Genomic DNA, 20,471 nt, shown 5'->3' with positions numbered 1-20,471 from the left:
GTTTCTTTCAAAGAAAGACACATGATCATAAAGAGGTTTCCATAATCATCAAGTCCAAGGCAGGAAGGGTTTTAAAATTAGGTTTCATTACTGTGACCCACACTTTCTACTGATTGGATAAGGAAGCAATGCAACAGCGTCAGCTGATCAGAGAAATTCTCTTAAAAGTGGCATTACCATTTACCCAATAACGTATCTCATTATTACTTTTTGTAAGATCCTGGCAGTTTTAAATATTGTATATTTTCTTTTTTTGGTGAAATATGTTCTCTAGGAGTTAATTTGATCTGTCTAGACTAAATCTCACAATTCCAAAAGGGTAAGGTCATTAGATCAACGTGCTATCTAGATTCCACAATGGTACATTTTGTATTCTTTTTTTCTACTTTTCTCTCTCTTAAGAGTTTTAAAAGAAAATAGGTTTCCTCATCACCAGCTTCTGAAAAGAATAAATTGCTTGGAGGAAGGAGCTATCAACATGGCCAATAAAAAATAAAAGGAAAAGGGTTCAGAAAAACTAGCAGCTATAAAAGGTCACCATGCAATTTAAGTGTATACATATGAATTAATGTTACTGGTGGGTTGTTTGTCTTATTGTAAGCCTCCCTGAGCCTTTCTGGGTAGGGAAGGACATAAATCGAAACAACAACAACAGGTAGATATAAGAAATAAAGAGAGGAAGATTTTAACGTTACCAAATATATTTTTGGCCTTAGTCATGCAGGGACTTAGAAGTAAAGAGAAAAGGCTTGTATTGGATGTTGAGTAAAAGAGGGGCCAGCAGAGGGACAAAGATAGTATGGAGGATGTGGTCAGAGCGACGAAGCGGACACGACTGTCTCGGCTGTACTTATATGAATAGACTTTAGGGAAACAAGGATGCAGAACTCAAGGCTAGAAGGGAAAAGTGTATAGAGGCCAAGAAACAAAATGAGGTAGGACTGGGTAAGTGCTGGCTGTGTGATCAGAGAGCAATAGTCCCAATTCATCCTTTTGATGAACAATCCTATTTTTTATTATGGTTTCTACCAATTTACCAGGGACAACCGTTAGGCCCACCAGTCTGTAGTTCCCTGGAGCCCCTTCTAAATACATAAATCATTCTTTTCTGTATTGCTGGGAAGCAGTCACCTACCCTATTTCAACAACCCTCTCTTTACGGCTATGATAAGTACTGGCAGCAGCAGTACCTGCATTTTCAGTAGCAACAAAAAGGGTCTTTTAACTAAATAAAGAATTTAAAATATAATTTTAATTTAAAAAAAGCACACACTCAAAGAAGAATAGGCCTTTAGCATTAAACACAGCAGTTTCATATAGAGAGAAAAATAGAAAAAAAAAGTGACTGACAGAATAAGAATTTTCTTTTATCTCTGGACTTAAGCAATAAATTGACTGATGTAATACAATACCTTTACATGATCTCAAAGGCATACAATAACAATGAAAAAGAAGAACAAGAAATCAGACTCATGTGTCCTGTAGAGTTAATTTGTTTTAAAAAATAGAATGGCAAAGAAAGAGGATCACTACAGAATTCCTTCTGGAAGTTAAAACAGATTTATGAAATGTTCAAACAGATTCGATGGGTATAGTTTCTAGTGTGCTCAAAAATGTCTGCAAAACTTTCCTTCATGTGTTTAAACATTGGTTTCGGAAGTACAAAATTTAGAGGATGAGGTTGGTTCCTTTTCTAGTGGTTATTCTTAATATTCAAATGATAGGTATCCCCTCTTTTCCTACACATGCACACAGAAAACCCTTCTCCAGGTCTAAAGTCTTAGCAGTCCTATTATTAGATAAGAAGGTCTGTCCTTTGGGAGGTGTTATAAATGCACTACCACAGGTCCTACAGGTTTTCATAATCATAGTGTGTAATAGAGAAAGGAGGGCGTGGAAACCGTATCACTACTATTTCAGAAAAAGTTCACTTCTGTAGTCTGGATGAAGTCAGAAATTGTTTATTTTGGAAAATGGCATTTGCATTGCATTTGCATTTGCAGACATGGTATTTGCTTGCATAAGCAAAGTGGCTGATTTCAGGAAATCAAATGTTGTCTGCCTTGTATCAAAGGACAGGACCAACCTATGAACAAAACATTTCAAAGTAATATCACAGCAAGCTAACCTGCCTTCACCAAAGAGAAATCTGCAAAGGTACCAAGGGCCTGAGAAGTACTCACAAAAGTTAGATCAATGGAAATGTTTTAAGACTTACAGGCTTCTTGCAAGAATTTCTCTCTCACACTGTCTGAGGTGCAATTTTTACATGTTTTGATTGCAACAGCCATGGATGGGTTTTCCTGCAAAAGAGATGCTTTAAATAATACAAATAAAGCCAATCACAAATACAGACCTGAAATATTTTTGGCAGTACATTTTACAAGAAAACAACTGACAGTAATGTTGAAAACTTGAAAGCATTCACACATTAAATAATCAAAATTAAACATATTAAACAACTAAGTGCATTTTATAGAACATATTTGCCTATAACATAGGTAGTTAAATTTGATCAACCTTAAAGAGTTGCTTCTAATTTGTAGAAGAATTATAAAAGCAGACAACCAGCTTACCTAAATATTACTATGCACTTTCTTACACTGTTGAAAAGGTGGATCATCCTGGATACAACATTAAGTGACGCAGAGGAATCAAATACTTTTTGCCCTTAAAAATATATTTGGCTTTTGTAACAAAGCACCTTGAGAAAAGCCACATAAAGGACTTTCTGGAGTGTCTGCAGTCTTGCGTAGGCTTCTGCGGTGCAGAAAGCTGGATGCAATTATGACTGCTGAAGCCCTTAATAATAAGCAGATTGCTATCGTGATGCAAAGTAATTAAACTTTTCTGTTTAATTCACAAATTTCACAGGAGCATAGCACAAAGATTTTATGCAACAGCCTCACAATCAGCTAAAGCAAGAGTTTGAAATTAAGACTTCTGTACAACATAGCTATTCAAATTAGAAAGCAGCAGAATATAGCAGACAATCTACTTTTCTTTTGGGTGCACAACATAAGACCCGTCACCCTGAAGGAGGCCTCGTGGCTAAGACGTCATCTTTAATCTTCTCTTTCTACGGTGTGTTTTACAAATTTTTTTTTTATAGGCTGTAGACAGCACAAAAAAGCAGCACCACCTTTCCTTTCAAAAAAAGCTTTAAGATGTTCACACTTTGTTAGTACCCACAAAAAAGGAGCAAGTGGAAAATTATATTTCAATGGAAAATTAAAAGCTAAATGAACTGAATGGGTAATCTGCATAACAAAGTAGCAGTGCTCTTCAGCTTGTGGCTTTGGAAGCTTCTCAAAATAACAGTTCTCCTAGGTTACAACACTGCTCCATTAAAGGCTTATCTTTCTGGTAGCTAAGCCAATATAATTAATACAACAGCTCCCCACGCTGAAGTCTTGGTCCTGTGAATATGATTCACATGCGTTGTCCCACTAAATTCAACTGAGGTTGACATATGTTATATTAAAACCATGTGATCACATTATCATACGTTAATTAATTAATTCATGTTATCTATGTGCCTCCCTTCGCAACACAGTCTCAGAGTGGCTTACTGCAATTAAAGCAAAAAAACTTTAATTGCAATAAGCAATTAAGGGCAACTGGAATAAATAAAATAATGAAGCTGAGACCCACTAACTCTCTCGTCCTGGTTTTGCTTGCTAAATGCCTGTCCAAACAGAAAGGTCTTGCATTGTGTCCAAAAGGCTCAAGCTCTTAGGCCTCAAGGAGGGAGCTCAAGAGCTGAGGAGCGACTGCTGAGAACAACCTCCAACATGCTTCACCAAGCAGACTTGACGTACTGATGGTACTTGCAGGAGATTGTTCTTGGCTGACCTTAGGGATCATGATGAGGCATAGGAGACAAGGTGGTCCCTGAAGTAGGTCTCAGGCTGTTCAGGATCTACAGCTAAGTACAGACAGTCAGCCGAGGGTGATTCCCCCTGCGCTGCTGGGCCAGCTGCTGAGTCCCACCCCCTGCCACTCTCTGACTGGCAGGAGGGGAGAAGGAGCCCCCATCCCGGTGCTGAGACAGGGTCTGCCCCCATTCCCTGGTGGCCTGGATCGGGCCCACTGCCTCCTCCACTCTCTCCAGCACCCCAGATCCCCGCTCACTTTCCCTCTGATTAGCTGTGGCTACCCACACTGTCTGTCCCAGGTGCCTGGCTCGGGGTGCTGGCCTCAGGACAGGGGACTCCTTCCCCCATGTCTCCCCCGTATGTCACTGATTCGCATCGGTCCAGCCAACCCTTGCAGACCGGGGGCTGCCAGGGCTTGTGGGTAGGGGCTGGGAGGCTCTGTTCCCCAACCTCCCCCCCCAGTGCTGGTCTGACAGGTACAGACAGGATGCAAAACAGAGGCTTTGCTGTTTCAGCTCCATGCCAGCCTGGCAGCGGGGCTGGCCCTGCTCAGCTGGAGCAGACAGTGTGGGCCAAGGAGGGAGAGTTAGCAGGGGGCCACAAGTCATCCTGGGGGTCTATGATGCAACTTGTGTCAGGAGGGATCTGGGACAGAAGCCCGATATGCTGATGTAACCTAGACTGATTAAATCTGATACTACATTCATTTAGGTCTACCTTAAACCCAGTTTGGCCATTTTTAAACTGGTTTGTGTGCACTGAACTTCTGTTTTGTTACAGCTTTAGACAAGTTTCTGATTGCTTATGCTGGTTTATGTATAATTTTTGTCCCTAGCCTACAGGTCAAAACTAGCACCTTGAAATGCAACTGGAAAGCTACTGGTAGCTTAATCTTTCCCAGACCAGAGGAATGGCATTTTGCACCCAAAAACTTTTCTAACATGTCTCCTAATTATGAAGTAGGACCATTGAAAGAGGGATTGCCAGACAAATGTTTCTCTCTTACTTCCTCAACTATCACAGTTCACAGAATCACAGAAGTAGGGTCGGAAGGACCTTGTAGATCTTCAAGTCCGACCCCCTGCCTGGGCAGGAGGAAAACTGGGCTCAAATGACCCCAGCCAGGTAGGCATCAAGCCTCTTTTTAAAGCCCCCCAGGGTAGGAGCCAGCACCACTTCCCTTGGAAGTTGGTTCCAGATCCTAGCCGCCCTAACTGTGAAGTTACATCAATACTACATTCCTGCGTGTAGTATGAGCTACTATGACAGCTAGGGGAACATAACTTTCTTGCTTAATGGATTGACCATACCAAGGTTCACAGTCCCTTTCCACCCTTGGGAACCAGCTGGAGTTGAGGACACCTTTTATCTCATAGAGTGATGGCCCAGGTGTGAGTTTACTCTGTCTGCCTTTCACTTCTATTTTTACACGCACAAATGTTAAGAGAATGATGCTAAGATTATACTTCATGGTTTTCAATATCTGTTTTCTGGGTCATTCACAAAGGCCAGGTGCGGACATTATATTTTTTCCAGTTTAGGTGGCCGGAAACTGATCTATACCTGTAACAGAAGTTTAGAGCACACAAACTTCTTTTTGCATGCTCCAAACCATTTTTAAGTACTAGTTTAAAATCATTTTTAAAGACTGGTGTTATCAGGTTTAACTGATTTAGGTTAAATCTACAGAACTTCAGTACCATATCCCCTGGTTGCAGGATGCAGTGCCCTAGCATCCCATGCTGCCTTGTGGGTCCCTCCTAACCCCCCCTCACAGGGTGACTTGCTAGCCTTGGCCATGTGTAGCTGCTCCAAGCTGTCAGCCGTAGGTGGGGGGTGAGGGGTTGGGTAAGGGGAAGGGAGGATCTGTAGTTCAGAAATTTTCTGGCTTTACACAGTGGTCCTAGGTGGGGAGGGTGGCAGGAGGGGGAGTTGGGGCAGGAGGGGGAGTTGGGCCTACCTTGGGGCTCTGGGCAGCAACAGCAGGCACTCATTATGATTCCTGCAATTGCAATTCCTGCAGTCACACCGGGCTCCTGCTTCTGCCACCGGCAGTTTGCCGGTGTCCCAGGGGGCCTGGTCCTTCCTCCTGTAGGACTCTACTTTCCCTGCCACACGGCACGGGGCTATGAGACCATGCTGCCAGCGGGGAGGGCTCTGGTTCTGTTCCCTGGGGCTGCCCCAGCTTGCACAAGACTGGAGCTGAGCAGCACAGGCAGGAGGCACACACCTGGGCAGTGAAGGGAGGGGAGAGCTAGCCTCAACCCCGGCCAGCACAGGTGTGGCGGGGAGGGACTGCAAGGTGGGGCCTTCCCCTCTGCCTGCTGCCCAGCATGGCTTCTTGCCCCAGCCCTGTCCCCTTGTCCCTGCCCTGTCCCCTCACCAGTGTTCAGCTGTCAGCAGCAGCAGGTGGGAAGGTGACAGAGGGGAGGAATGGAGGCCCTAACCCTGGTCCCCACCATACCTGCCCCAGCACAACTGGGAGCAGCACGTGGTAGGGGCTTACCCTGTGCTGCTGCCCTTCTACAGAGCACTTCTGTCCCTGCTGCCTGATGCAGCCCTCCTGGACTGCCTGGCATGTCTTCCTGACTGCTGCTGGTATCAGGCTGTGGCTGGATGCACCTGGCAGCCTGGGGAGCTTGCTTCAGGGGGTGGTGATGGGAGTACTCTGTAGCGTATGGGCACCAAATTGATACCCTGGATAATCAATGATCTTATTCAAGTTATCTATAAAACATTAAGCATAGTTAACTTTAAATCAAGATTATTTTCTTTTATTTTAACATACAAATGAAGTAGTGTTGCAAAGGATATTTGGGAGCTCTCATTGATAAATCTTTTGTATGTAATCAGCATTAGAAATGAGTGAAACAGTTTAAGGCTTTGCAGTTAGCAAGAATCCTCAAGTATGGTGCAAGGCAAATTAAGAAGGCATCATTGTGGGATAAACTAAATAGAGAGAGAAAAATCAAATTGTTAAAAGCCAGGTTTTTGGAAAGGGATGGAGAGAGAAATGATAGTGAGGATATGATTGTCTGGGCTAAACCTGGCATAACAATGCAAACATAATGGTTTTGATTAATGAAAAGCAAATGGAATTTTAAATAACATTCTAGGTAAATTTCATGCTCTTTAGGCCTTTTAAATGAGATTTGCTCTGCATGGTCTCAGTTCCTGGTCCCTAAGCATCAAGATCCTATAAGTTCATTTTCTACTCAGCCTTTAGCAACTTAGTCTGATTGTGATTACCAGCTATAGTCTGTCTAATGGCTGTTTAATATAGAAAGGTAATGAAAGAGGTAGATGAGCTGGATTCTATTATGATCTGTACGCGCCTGACAAAATTAAAGTCTGCAAGTAGAATATAATCATTACTGGAGATAAATAAGCTGATTTTTCAGATTCCAGGTTGAGTTTAGAAGGCTGGAAGTCAGGAATCCTCCCTCATCTTTTCACTTCTAATCTAAACGCACCTGATATAAATCACTGTCACAATAAACCTGGACCTGCCACAATGTATTTTTTCAGCCTAATCTTTAAACTATGATGGAATTTCTTCCAAACAGTCAGACTGCACATTCATGATGCGTGCACTTAATTATAAAGATGCCACCCATGCAAACATTTTTAAAGTGTCTGAAATGTTAGATCTAGATGACCTATGGAGGTTCCTTCCAGCTTTCTTCTTTGTGTAATAAAACAATTATCACACAGTCAGATGCTGATGATGCATAAGAAAAAAAGATCTCTGCTGGCAAGCATCTTTAAGGCAAAAGCTCTTCAAAAATTAAACATGACCTGCTTTCAGGACCAGATTTATCCACTTCTACCCAAGCTGAGTAGACCTTGCTTCTCAAGTACATGGACAGGGGCTACTTGAGAAGCAAGGGAAGTCTCAGTACAAAGGTGGCAGTCACATGGATTTCAAAACTGTTTGCGATATTTTACCATAAAACCTCGTTTAAGTCCTTACCCAAATTTAAACAGGTGCCTAGTTGAACCAAACTCTCATTAAAATCATCAGAGTTTTGCTAGACTACCATGTATGGTCTAATCCAGAAAAGTACTCAAATGTCTGAATTTTGAGTATGTTAATACCACTGTATCAATGGGATTACTCATACACTTAAGTCCTTTGCTAGATTAATTTGATTCTTTTGAGAAAGAAAAAAAATGGTTTGATTTGGCATTAGGTTGTGTGACTGGAAGTGTAGCACTGATGAACAGTGCCAGACTTGCACAGAAAGAGGACCAGGGAGTTGCAAGGTTCCTCACCAACATGCCTCACACCTGATCTGAAAGGATCACTTCCTGGAGTGACAGAGAGTATCCACTAAGGTCCTGATCCTGCAGTTTATAACATGAAGGATGACTGCTTTGCCAAAAGAGAGCCCCACAGCCATCAACATGGCTCTGCATGGGCACAATACTCCACTTGTGGGTTGTCAACTGCAGTTGTGGAGGCCTGGCATCCTCTGCTGGGACTGGCAAAAAACCGACCATGATAGTGTTTTGTATCATAGATATTCATTCACTTAAATCTGCCTCGAGCCAGCAGGCAATTTAGATTTAGGTTTAAATCAAAGTGTTTGACATCTAATATTAATCTAGGCAGTGAAGCATTTCTTTAGTGAAAGTGTAATGCAACAGGCAAGGGTGTCAAATTTCAAGAGAATTTAGTATCATACTAGGTGAGCAGCTTCTCTCAAACCACAGCCACCAATCTGGATGCTGACCACTCAGGAAGCCAATCCCTAAGCTCTTTTGAAAATTTAAACTGTGTGGAAAACGATCACATTGTTCTCAGTTTCTCAAGACAGATAACTTAAGCTTGTTCATATGTCACCAAGATGATGAAGAGAGCACATGGATGGAGTCACAACTCCTGAGTTCTACCCCTATGTCAGCCAGTGCTTTGAGCAGGGCCTTGAGAAAATGAGACAAGTGATTTATCCATCTGTAAAATGGGAATAATGGCAGCTGTTTTATAGGAGCACTGTGGATATTACTTAAAGTTTGTGCAGCATCTTTAACTTAGTATAAGTGTCATATATTCATTCTTATAAATATTGTTACATCAAGCCTTGATGCATCAATAGTTCAGCTCATGCAGATGAGACATATCAGATATCTAGCAAGTTTTCTGAAAATGTGTGTAAAGGTTATAAAAAAACCCTTACTTACTGGACTCATGTAAACTCCTTGATGTACATCTCCAAACTGTCCTTCACCAATACAGCGTCCTAGGTCAATTCTCTCCCTCTGAATCTCATAATCTCTGGCTGTAAGAATACAATGTATTTAAATTTCAAACTACTAATGAAAAATATTCAAAGGAAATAATCCACAAGATGCCAAACTAAAAGTAACCCACTCAAATGCCTGACGTATAAATAATTAAGATTAAAATTTGCTGCACGCCAACCTATATAAATGTTGTATACACAGTGGAATCCTCTTAAGCAATTGTATGAATGAGAGCAGAGAATAAAACCCTCTGAAATCTGACTTACTAAATTAATTACTATGCATTATTTATTTCAATGCAATAAATATAATTACATCCTTTGTAATTACAGCTGATAAAGGAATAAGGAAGGGAACAAAAATTGCTTAGGGAAACATGGATTTAACTAAGAACACCCTAAAATCGACGTGTTCTTATATGTTTAAGAGGTATCCACCATTTGATATTTTAGATCTCTGAACCATCAGTTGAGCCAGGAGTATTTTTAAAGAGGTGGCTGCAAGCAAAAAAACTGGAGCCAGAAGAGTGAAAAATCAAGATAAAATTAATACAAGTAGAATGATGACTGTGTGTCACATCTGACAGTGCACAACTGGCATGAAAATCGACATAATAAAATGTTCTGTGATTTACACAATTGTATTAACTTGTTTTTTTAGTCGACTGGGTAAACACAAGTCTAGAAACGGCTCACTAGCTTAGCAATCAAATTTATTCAGTTGCAATTGAATTATTTAGTTTTTAATTTAACTTCTGGCAGTCAAACAATACTATTTCAGGAGCTGGGAAAATGTATAATGTGCATTTCCATAGCCATTATCCTTTCCACAAGAAAAAAAATTATACTCAACCAGCTTAGACCTCATTCCTGATTATTTGATAGCCTCATTAATGCTACAGAAATAAGGTCAGCTAGCTGAAAAGAAAAGTAATCAATGCCTTTTCACTTGTATTAAAAATCCTGCATATTCCTCTTTAAAATCCCAAAGCTAACAAATGAATTAGCTTAACTATATATAAGCAATGCTTATCAAAAGAAAGTGAACAGGTTTAAACTGAAAAACTCCACATCATTCCAAAACTGCAAGCATACAAAAATGGTTAAAGTGTCTCCTGTTACCTTCATCTATTCCATAGCTTTCTGCAGTGCAATTAAGAGAAAAATCAAACACTTACTTAGATATACCTTCTTAAAATTAACAAGACATTTGGTCAAATAGTTCTTAATTTTTAAAAGGTAAAGATATTTTAGCTTAGCCAAGAAGATAACCTATCTGAGCAACTTTTAAGGTTTTACTAACACAAAACAGGTCGGTCTCTACAATCCACATTTTCCTGGTGCTATAAACAGCTCACCACTGACCCATTCAGCAAAGCACTTGCTGGATCAAGCCAAAGTGCTCAGCACCAGTAGGATTTAGCATGCAAGTAATCCCACTGAAATCCTCAGGCAAGTAAGGATTGCAGGATTATTCACCTATAAGATACATCTTTACAGACAAATAAACATACAATTTTTTACAATTTTCTTTGATCCCAGTATTATTTTAAAGCAGATTTACACAGTAATTTACTGCATTCTATTCAAAATGTGTTTTCACTTTTATGAAATATATATTTTTGCTATTAAAATAATTTCCTTGTCAAGAAACCAATCCGTTCTCAGTAGCTTAGAGGTCAGGAAACTTCTCTCTTCTGTGAGGGGAAGACAGCACTGTGCCACCTAAGTATATCATCACCTTAAATATTAAGCATTTGAGTTGATTATGGTTATCCATTTAACTGTGTCATTTGTCCCCCACCTCCCACAATAATGCTCCTTATCTGCAGACATAGCTGAAACTTGAGTTTTCTGCCAGTTCATGCTCCTAGTCAGTTCTTGAGACCATTTTAGCTTAGCAAGTAGTAAAGTATTAGATTGTGACGTTCACCACAAGCTGCAGCTGCATTTTTCACAGCAGCGTACTAGTTTCTTGAAAGAGTAGTGAACACTAAAATTCCAATTTAATATTGCATATTAATTCAGAGAGAGCACAGTAAGATTGCATGTAGGTTTGGTCCTTTGGCCTTTTTGTCTTTGAAAATGCAGACTCATGACAGCCTTGTATTGTCCCCTCACCATGATCTATTCCTTCTTGCTGGGTGCGTCTACATGAGACATTTACTACGGAATTGTCTAATTAGCTCTGCAGTAAAGTCTCGGCATCTACACGTGCGGCTCTATTAGGCTGCAGTAAACTAATAAAATGCTGCTGTAGGTTAGTATTTGCCAACACAAGTACTATCCTATGGTGGCATTTAATGCACTGCAATGCATGCACAGATGCTGACGGAGCTGGCTGGGGTATGAGGATGCATTAGTGTGGAGGCCTAAGCAACAAACCTACATGGAATCTTCCTAATGAGGCTCTTGCTGCTATGTGCACCCCAGGAGGGCTGCAGGCTGGGGGGGCTGTGCTGGGTTCTTCCCGGGGGGAGAGTGCCCTGGATCTGCATGCGGGACAAGAGTAGGCTGCTGCTGCAGGTTGGGGCTGGTGGCGGCACAGGGCTCTTCCTGGTGCTCAGGGCAGCTGGTGGCACTGGGAGGGGGTCTGCTGCCACGCCAAAATTTGCCATAGCCCCCCCAATTTGCCCTTCCAGCGCCACTGCCAAGAGTCCAGGAAGCCTGCTCTCGTCCTGCGCTCAGATCCGAGGGTATGCACCCCCCAGGAAGAGCCCAGTGCAGCCTTCCAGCCCTCCCAGGGTGTACACAGCAGCAAGATCCATGCCCCACACCCACTTACAGTTCTCTCCGCTTTGCTCCCTGCTGCAGCCCCGGGCCACTGCTTCTCCCCACTCACCCCAGCCCCTGCTGCAGCTGCTCTGGGAGCAGCTGATACCAGCTGCCTGCAGCCACTGGGTTGCACTGTGCCCCAACTCCCCCGGGGCTCTGCTTGTCCCCATTCACCCCAGTTCCTGAGCTGCGCCAAGCTGCGGTGTAGACAAGTGGTGTTGGCTGCTCCCAGGTCTGCTGCAGCAGGAGCTGGGGTGAGTGGGGACAAGTGGAGCCCTGGAGGATTTGGGGCATCCAGCGGCTGCAGGCAGCTGGTGTCGGCCACTCCCAGAGCAACTGCAGCTGAGGCTGGGGTGAGTGGGGCCCTGGCCCCACAGCCCTTTCTCCTCCCCACACAGACTTACCTCCTCGGGGGGGGGGGGGGGGCACCTATGCCGATCACATAAGAGTGAATTCACCTCGCATTTAATGAATTTTGGGTATAAAAAGGGTCACTACATAAGAGCAAATTTGCATATACAGGACCCACATAATTCAAGGGAAACCTGTATATGAAGCCTGTTCAAATTATTTTTGACTCAAGTAAATTTTATTTACCTCATCCTCTTAGCACTACATTCATTCACAACTTTAAATTCTATGCTTGGACATGAGATGGAAACCTACTGCAACAAAATTTACTATGGTAAATATGCAGCAGAATGTGACTGTCTGCTTCAGAGACTGGATTTGAAACGCCGCAGCATTCACAAGAGTATAATTTGTACAGTAAATGTTTTTGTGAGCCTGTTACTTGGGGCTTTGAAATGCAAGATACAGTGTTTGTAAAACCTAAGAAACTTTGCAGCCTAAGTTCTGAAGTTAAGCAGCACACTTACTTGAGGGCATTGTGTAAGTATCTTCTTCATCTATAATCTCTGCATAGTCATCTGTTTCTGTAAGGAAGGAATCAGAGAGTTTTGGGAAAAAGACATACTAAAAGAAGTTTAAAACACATTATATCCCCAAGCCCCACAAATACAGTCAGAAATGCACCTAAACCCCCAGTTTTCACCACTGCTGAAATTCATTTCAGAAAGACATGATTCAAATCTGCTCATGCATGAATCATGGAAATGAAGATGACCTCACTGTCCCCTATGTTACAGTACAGAGGCTTGTCTATCAGGGAGTAGAAGGGGAATTAGCATCTACTTTTAAAAGTATTAGCTCTATAATGGAAATCAATTCGTTTACATTGAAGACTTCTTTAAAAAAAATCCTCTGATTTATTAATAATGAATTCTTCACACCTAACCCTTGTTAGCAATGGACAGAAACTGCAAACAACAGAAGGTTAAACTTTTTTTATTTTTTTGAATGAACTGCAAATAAAATAGTCCTTTACACTGCAGGATTTGCTGCGTCACAGGTAAAACAAGCTGTGTCCCAGGTCATTACAAAGTGCACCAACTATTTAGTGTATGATTTTCTGTGGGTGGCAAGGTGTATACACTTTCCAGTTTTCTTGGAGAGTAAAGATTTCTAGAACTGGTACTCTCCCTTTGTACCTGTTATCTGCCCTATTCATCTAAGCTTGTTTAGTTTATAAAAAATTCACTTCAATAACTCTCTTTCCTAAGAGTGTTACCAAGACCTGGTATCTCAGAAAGCTTATAGTTTGGAAGAAAAAAAACCTATTTACTTTCTCCGTTTATTTAACAGCATCCCCCAAATGTTCTAGGTGGTAAAATGTTATGTAGGAAGATAACTTCTCTTCCCTAAAGAGCTTTCAGTAGCAGTAACTGATTGTCTAACAAGCAGGCAATAAATGCTTCTAGAAACATAGCCCATGACTATGGATAATTGGACTTGGCCACCTAAGTGACTTGTTTTTCAGAAGGTACAAAGCATTTGACAATTCCTACAGATAAAAATGGGTATTTCCGGCTTGCTCGGCAACTTCGAAAAAATCAGCCCTTGTCAGGGTACCTACCCATGGATTTAGGTAGCTAACGAGGTATTCATCTCAGAAAAACCTCTGCCAAGTTGTTCAGGATTCCTACATGATAGCTTTTTAAAAGGAAGGCATTGTTCTTTGGATTAATCTGTGACAATATACTGTGTTTTTGAAGAAGGGGGCAGGGAAATTCTGTTAATTTTTTCTTTCTTGCTGGGTCATTTCCACTCAGGACTTCACAAAGCAGAATAGTGTATTGAATACTCAAGGGATGGATGGTAAGAGTTTGCTGAGTTTAAATTGGAAACATGCATCAAAAGGAGGAGATGGAGATCAATTTATACACTTTTTCTTGTTTCACTCTTCACTCCTTTTCTCTACCGAGACTAGCCTCAGTCTGAGTAATGTTGGTCTAAAAAATTAACATTCATTGGCAAGGAAATATTTAATTTACAAGGATACTGATGTAACTGAGAGGTCATTCTGTTTTCCTGTGATATTGTAGTCAGGTAATTTGAACTCGTTACGGTGTTTCTATTTCATGCCAGCTGCTGATGTATCTGCCACTACTTAGGGAGGTACCGGAGAACAGATAAGGCACATACAAGCAACTTGAGCTTACTGTTGTTTTTCAACATCTTAAAAGGGAATTAAAGTCCTGTGGTTTGGAACTTAGTGGACAGTCAAAAATACAATCTGTCACAATACTAAAACAAGGAATGGTTTTTATAAAGTGTGAAAAGTGGCTTCAAATTCAAGAATAGTTGCTTTCTAATCTAGGAGAGAACAACGGCTACATTAGTAGCTTCCAGCCTTTAAGGAACATAAGCGCTTTCCTCTCCATACTTTAATGAATGTTTAAAGGGAACAAAAACTAAGAATCAAGGAAAAGGCTCATCCAAGTCTCCAGCACTTCTGGGAGTAATGGGAATCTGCAGCAACATTCCTGTTAAAATCTTGTCCAGAGGAAGTTGTGGCCATCAGTTTTAAAATGACCCAAAACAAAGATTGCAAGACCTTTTTGCAGTCTTTACACTGAGACAGGATCTAAAAGATATCCTTGAGCTCAAACAGAATTGATGAGCTTAAAACAAAAAAATTACTCGGTGAGATACTTTGGCACGTATTGTATAAGACCACAAAATTGTAATGGTTCCCTCTTGGATATTACCATGCTTTTGAAGAGCAAGCATCACACAACTGAATCGTTTGCCATTTTGCATCACATCAGTTGACTTCATTTATTGAAGAAAAGTCCCTTTAACTAATTTTTTCTAGATTATTCCTGTTATTTTAATCATAAGGAATAATCACTTTAAAACCTCCCAAAATCTCATTTCAATGCCAGAAGTCTCACTGCAAACGCATGCAATTTAGCCTTCCCTACTTGACTTCTGAAACGTTATCAAACACATTGCATAGTGTTTGAAAAGCTTTTCTTTGTTCAGTTCACCTAACAGAAAATAGCAGTCACGTCGTTTTAAAAGGTACAATGTTCATACCATACACGCTAATCTCTAATGTATGTTTTTCTTTTTTGTTCTATAATCTGTATAAAAATTAACAGCTGAAATGTGTGTTAGTGATATATGGACACAAAGGCTGCATATTGAATGTTAGTAACACACAGACTAGAAAACATTACCGTCCCCACTAATTTCATCTGGAGATCCAGGTGGCATGCAAGGAGAGAGAAAAACAGAGGGGAGGGAGAAGGGGGAGAGAGGAAAAAAAAAGAGTGGGGGAGAGAGAGGGAAAATATACTATTAAATTCATGAGAAACCAGAAGTATATTAAGACTTTTCTTAGTAATAAATATACACTAACTCAAGAGAAACCAGAAAAATAGCGCAACTTAAGACTTTTCACCTAAAACCCAAGGGGCTTAGGCACAATCAGCTCAGAGCTAGTGATAGAATGCAGGGTAGCTGTTTTGTTACATAAAGTTCAACCAAATAAAGTTAGAAAAGAAACCAGTTGGTACAGTGCACTATATTACGCACTGTTAAATTTTAGTTTAAATTCAACTTCCACCACAATACAGAACTCTTGGGACTAGATGAGCTATACTAATTTATACCAACTGTGGATTTGGTCTCTAAAACTTTGCATGTACAATTACATCTTCTTGATAATTAGTTAGTGCTACCTCTTTTGAATGGAAGGTACTCCTACACTGTTGCTTAGATGCCAAAAAGAGCTGGAAAAATATATATTCACTAAACTCTAAGCATACCAGAGTTATATGAATTTGCAATTTAAGTTATAAGCAACAAACAGGGCAAGTCCATTGGGCGCTTGTTCAGATTAACACTGATATTCTGGATTTAGCATAGCGGCTCTCTACCATAGCACATATTCACACCAAAAGGTGAGGCACATGAAGTATTGATTGAAAATCAAACTAAAATTCAAAACACATTCTGTACTGCAAAAATTAATGCACCTTTTATTATACCAGTTCTCCCACTACAGCTCCCTCACCCCGCCAAAGCCAAAGACTATCCAGACAAAGCTGGACTACACAACAGCCAGCATTGCTACGTTCACTCCAATTCATGTGATCTTAACTAACGTTTACTGTTGCCATTCTACGTCATTCACTCGCATGCTGTATCAGGGGTCCAAGAATGCAATCCGAGTGCACTACTGCCAGAAAGAAATGGAGAGCTTCAGTGGCTGGCTGGTTGAAGAAATAAAATGACTAAATCGTTTGCCATAGCAGCGTATGACACCTCGAATAATGAAAACTCTCCCATGAAAACGGCAGCCTGCAAGTATATGAGGCATCTTACTGGAAATCAAATTGGAGGGGGCAGCAGAAATTTAATTTGTTATTCTTGGAACTCTGTTTACCTGAAGCTGGGGTAAAACTGTACACAGACAGTCAAAGAGTTAGTGTATTCAGCTTTTAAGTTAATCAGGCAGCCTGTACAAAGAGCAGTGCAGTACCCTTAGGCGAAGGCTCATGGGAACAGAAGACGAAAGGGAGAAAGCGCCTAGCTTTCTTTACTTTATGCTGACAGTGATTGACTCCTTTACAAAGAGGCAAGAAAAGGAAAGAGAAAAATAGAAACAAATTATTTGGAAATAAAAGAAAAGAAAGACTGGAAAGCACATCTGCAAAGTATGACTATGAAAGCAAAGGTTTACATTACAATGCTGTATCTAAAAGATGAGGTTTTAAATTCTTCTGTAAACTATAAACTTTATTTATGTTACTTCAGCAATAAAATTATTTTGACATTTTGTTTTATTTCAAAAAGTGACTTGGAATAGATTCTAAAGTCAACATTTGCCAAATAATGACTAACAAATATTACTCATTCAGGATAACCCAAACCCTACCTCCTTTGCATACTGAAATCAAACTCTACAACTAGGCTAACTGCTTGCAAATTCTGACGTATGAAAGGAAGCTGCTGTTCTTTTCTGGAAAGGTATCCGCATCTTGCAGGAGCACAACACAGATGCATGCAGCTCCTCTCTCCCACCTAAAACCAACCCTGAAATGCATTTCCCCATCAGATCAAATAGGGAAGCTTTCCTCTCATTCTGCGATTAGACCTGCCAACTACACAGGTGTTCTAATTCTTTTAGGGTGCGTGGAGAAACCCCCTCCAATGACTATCCTTACCCAGAGACGGCCTTAGGGGAAATGGCACTCCGGTGAACTTGGCCCCCCCATCAAGTCTCTGGCACTGTGTGTGGGAGGTGTGCGTGTGCAGGGCACACGTGCCCCAGCAGCTGTGGGTGGCAGGGGACCCCGTGGGCTAGTTCAGGACAGTGCATGCCCGCTCACCTGAGATGCTGCCTGGTGCTGGGCAGCAGGGGCTCAGTGCGGGGTGGCAGGACAGGCAGGTGGGCTGCAGGTAGAGCTGCCTAACAGAAAGCCCAGCTCCAGTGGCAAGGCACTATCACCCAGCATTGCCCGTGCCTTCACTCCTGGCAGTGCTGGTGGTGGTTGGGGGGGGGGTGGGCAGTGGAGGCTGCAGTTCAGCCTCCAGCACTATCAGGCTGGTGACGGTGAAGCCCTTGGTGAACAATCTGGGGCCACGCAGCTGCATTGCTTTCTCACTGGGCACCATTGCCTTGCCTTCGGCTCAGCCCTTGGTGCCCTCCTCCCAGTCCATCATGCTCCCTGACAGTGCCCATCACTTGGAGGCTTTTTATCCCACTGCTCTGGCTGGTTGGTTCCAATCAGGTCTTGGCACAGCTGGGGGTGGCGGGCTCTGTTGCCCAGCCCCTGGGATTAGTTGCACCACAGTTGTCCAATGGCTCCTGCATGGCATGAGTGGCAGGATGGGAGACCGTGCGTGCATGCATGTGTGTGTGCCACCTCCCTGACTGTGGTACCTTGGGCAGTTGCTTATTCCTATTCCTCTGTCCTTCCCCTCTCCCGTCTCCAACAAAAGAGCAGCTTGCTGCTCCAGGCCATCACAACTCTTCTCATGATTTGACAGAAATTTTGAGGACGACAGAAGATGAAGAAGGAACCTGTACCATTTTCACAACCTGGGAGGCAAAAGGAGAAAAGAGCTCAACAAGAGCCCTGTTTCTCATTCCCCCATCCTTTTGATAATGAATTGGTTGCTTTCTACTTCTCCTTTTCTTCCCTTCTCTTCTTCTCCACCTCAGCAACTCCAAGGAAACAGGGTTGGGGGGGAGGGAAGATCAAGACATCCCATCTACAGCTGGCTCCCCATGACTGGTGGAAGGAAGTTAAGCACCATTCCTGGAGCTGTCAGTGGGAGGTCATAGTGGGAAAAAAACTTTAGAGGAGGAAGAAGCAGAGTTGGTACAGGGGGAAGGAGTGCTGTGGGACTAGGGAGCATACAAGTGGGTGGGGTGGCTACAGAATTATTAGGGATCTGTGCTTTCTTGGGAGGAAGTGGGAAACTCCACACCATCAGGCACTGATTCATAGATTTATAGACATTCGGGCTGGAAGGGACCTCAGAAGATCATTGAGTCCAGCCCCCGGCCCCAAAGGCAGGAAGTCAGGAGGGGGTCATAGGATCCCAGCAAGATAAGTATCCAAATGTCTCTTGAAGGAGTTCAAAGTAGGTGCTTGAACCACCTCCGGCGGCAGTCTGTTCCAGGCCTCAGGGGCTTGGTCAGTAAAGAAGTCCTTCCTTATGTCCAGCCTGAAATGGTCATGGAGGATTCATGCAGATTTGGATGATTTTACACAGATGTGTGTGGATTTTCTGCCACAAGCTGTCAACTTTAAACAGACAAGTTTAAAGGGTGACTCAATTATACACAGCTTATGCTTTGCTGAGATGTTAATTAATTAGGAGCCAGAACAAGGGGATAAAAGATTTCCCACTGTGCCCTGAAAATAAAATAAATAAAACAAAATAAATCTTTTATAACAGCCCAAGAGAGTAATTGCAAACATATACAAATAGCTGGCGATCTTCTAATACAGGGGTGTCAAATTCATTTGGCCGTGTGGGCCAGATTAACTGGGCTTTTGGTTCATGGCTTGGACTGGACCCACAGACTGGCCTCACATGCTGAATCTGCAGCATGTCCTGGAGCAGCAGAAGCAGGTGCCCCAGGAAAAGTACCCTCCTTTTTTAAGAGATTAGGGAAAAGGTATTGGAATAGCAGTAGTGGAAGACCAGTACTGAAACTGAAGACCATGTATGTAGTACGAGATGCAATGCAAAATATCCAGGGCTTAAAGAACTGATCAATCCTTGACTTCTCAGTTGTGATGACAAATGAGCTAATGCTATATTCAGACTGGCGACTTGGAAAGAAAGCAGCTCAGCCTATTACTTTCTGCATCTAAATTCATGCAATTCCAGTTTTTCTTTTTATGTGCTAGAATCACAAGTTCAAAACTGGTGCAACTATCTTCTATGAATAAAAATAAATAAGAGATTGCATGAAGATGTTGCTCCAAGGTCATTTCAAGTTTCTTTGTTAAGGAGCTTACACAATGCAGCCCTGGAATGAATGCCACTTGAAACCATTTCCAGTGTTCAGCATAACTTCCAGCTGGCATTATCACGTGCTTTTGCCTTTTACTTGAGGGCACGCAAAGCTTCTGAGAGTGAAAGCAGACTTAACTGCTTTTTCTGTACAGAACAAAGCGGCTCACTAAAACAAAAGTACCTTGAAACTGTCAGACTGGAAGAAGATTACTAGTGGAGTTCCCCACTGATATCACCCTTGGAACTCATCAGATTTAATAGTTTTTTTTAAAGCTCTTAGCAGAAAAAGTCGGAGTGTGGTAATGAAATCTGCTGATGACACAACGTTGAGAGGCACTGTCAACATGGAAGAGAATCAGGATCTCACGTAAGAAATGGATGACCATGAAGCCTGAAGTAAAATTAAGGAATGAAATTCAACAATACGAAGTGCAAGGTCACATAGGGACTAATAAGTACTTCTGCTCTGGGATGAGGCTAGGGTGGCCATCACAGAGGACAGTCCAGTTGTCCTCCGTCCTCTATCGATACAAAACTGGGTGCCTTTATGCTCTCTATTTTACTCTTGAAGAGAAAAATAGAGGACATAAAGGCGTCAGGTTTCATATCACTAATGTCCTCCATTTTTCTCTTCAAGAGTAAAATAGAGAGCATAAAGGCACCCAGTTTTGTATCGATAGAGGAC

General features: G+C 41.9%; 1 protein-coding gene across 14 annotated transcripts in view; it reads right to left on the bottom strand.

Moving 5' to 3' along the window:
* Positions 1–20,471, bottom strand: part of PTK2 (protein tyrosine kinase 2) — a 312,007-nt gene that overhangs the window by 55,596 nt on the left and 235,940 nt on the right. For 4 of the 14 annotated variants that reach the window (XM_025214534.1, XM_025214537.1, XM_025214598.1 and 1 more), the window contains 6 exons: positions 16,791–16,874; positions 15,484–15,501; positions 12,778–12,834; positions 10,247–10,267; positions 9,063–9,160; positions 2,219–2,303 (listed from right to left, as the gene is read on the bottom strand). In XM_025214534.1, coding sequence (XP_025070319.1) covers positions 2,219–2,303; positions 9,063–9,160; positions 10,247–10,267; positions 12,778–12,834; positions 15,484–15,501; positions 16,791–16,874 — 363 coding nt within the window. The remainder of the gene's footprint in view (positions 1–2,218; positions 2,304–9,062; positions 9,161–10,246; positions 10,268–12,777; positions 12,835–15,483; positions 15,502–16,790; positions 16,875–20,471) is intronic. The other 10 variants (XM_025214542.1, XM_025214552.1, XM_025214572.1 and 7 more) reach the window with 7 other exon arrangements.

This window comes from Alligator sinensis, unplaced genomic scaffold (assembly GCF_000455745.1).
Source record: "Alligator sinensis unplaced genomic scaffold, ASM45574v1 scaffold721_1, whole genome shotgun sequence".
NCBI lineage: Eukaryota > Metazoa > Chordata > Crocodylia > Alligatoridae > Alligator > Alligator sinensis.
The sequence above is the reverse complement of the archived record's forward strand: the minus strand, read 5'-3'. Positions and strand labels throughout refer to the sequence as shown.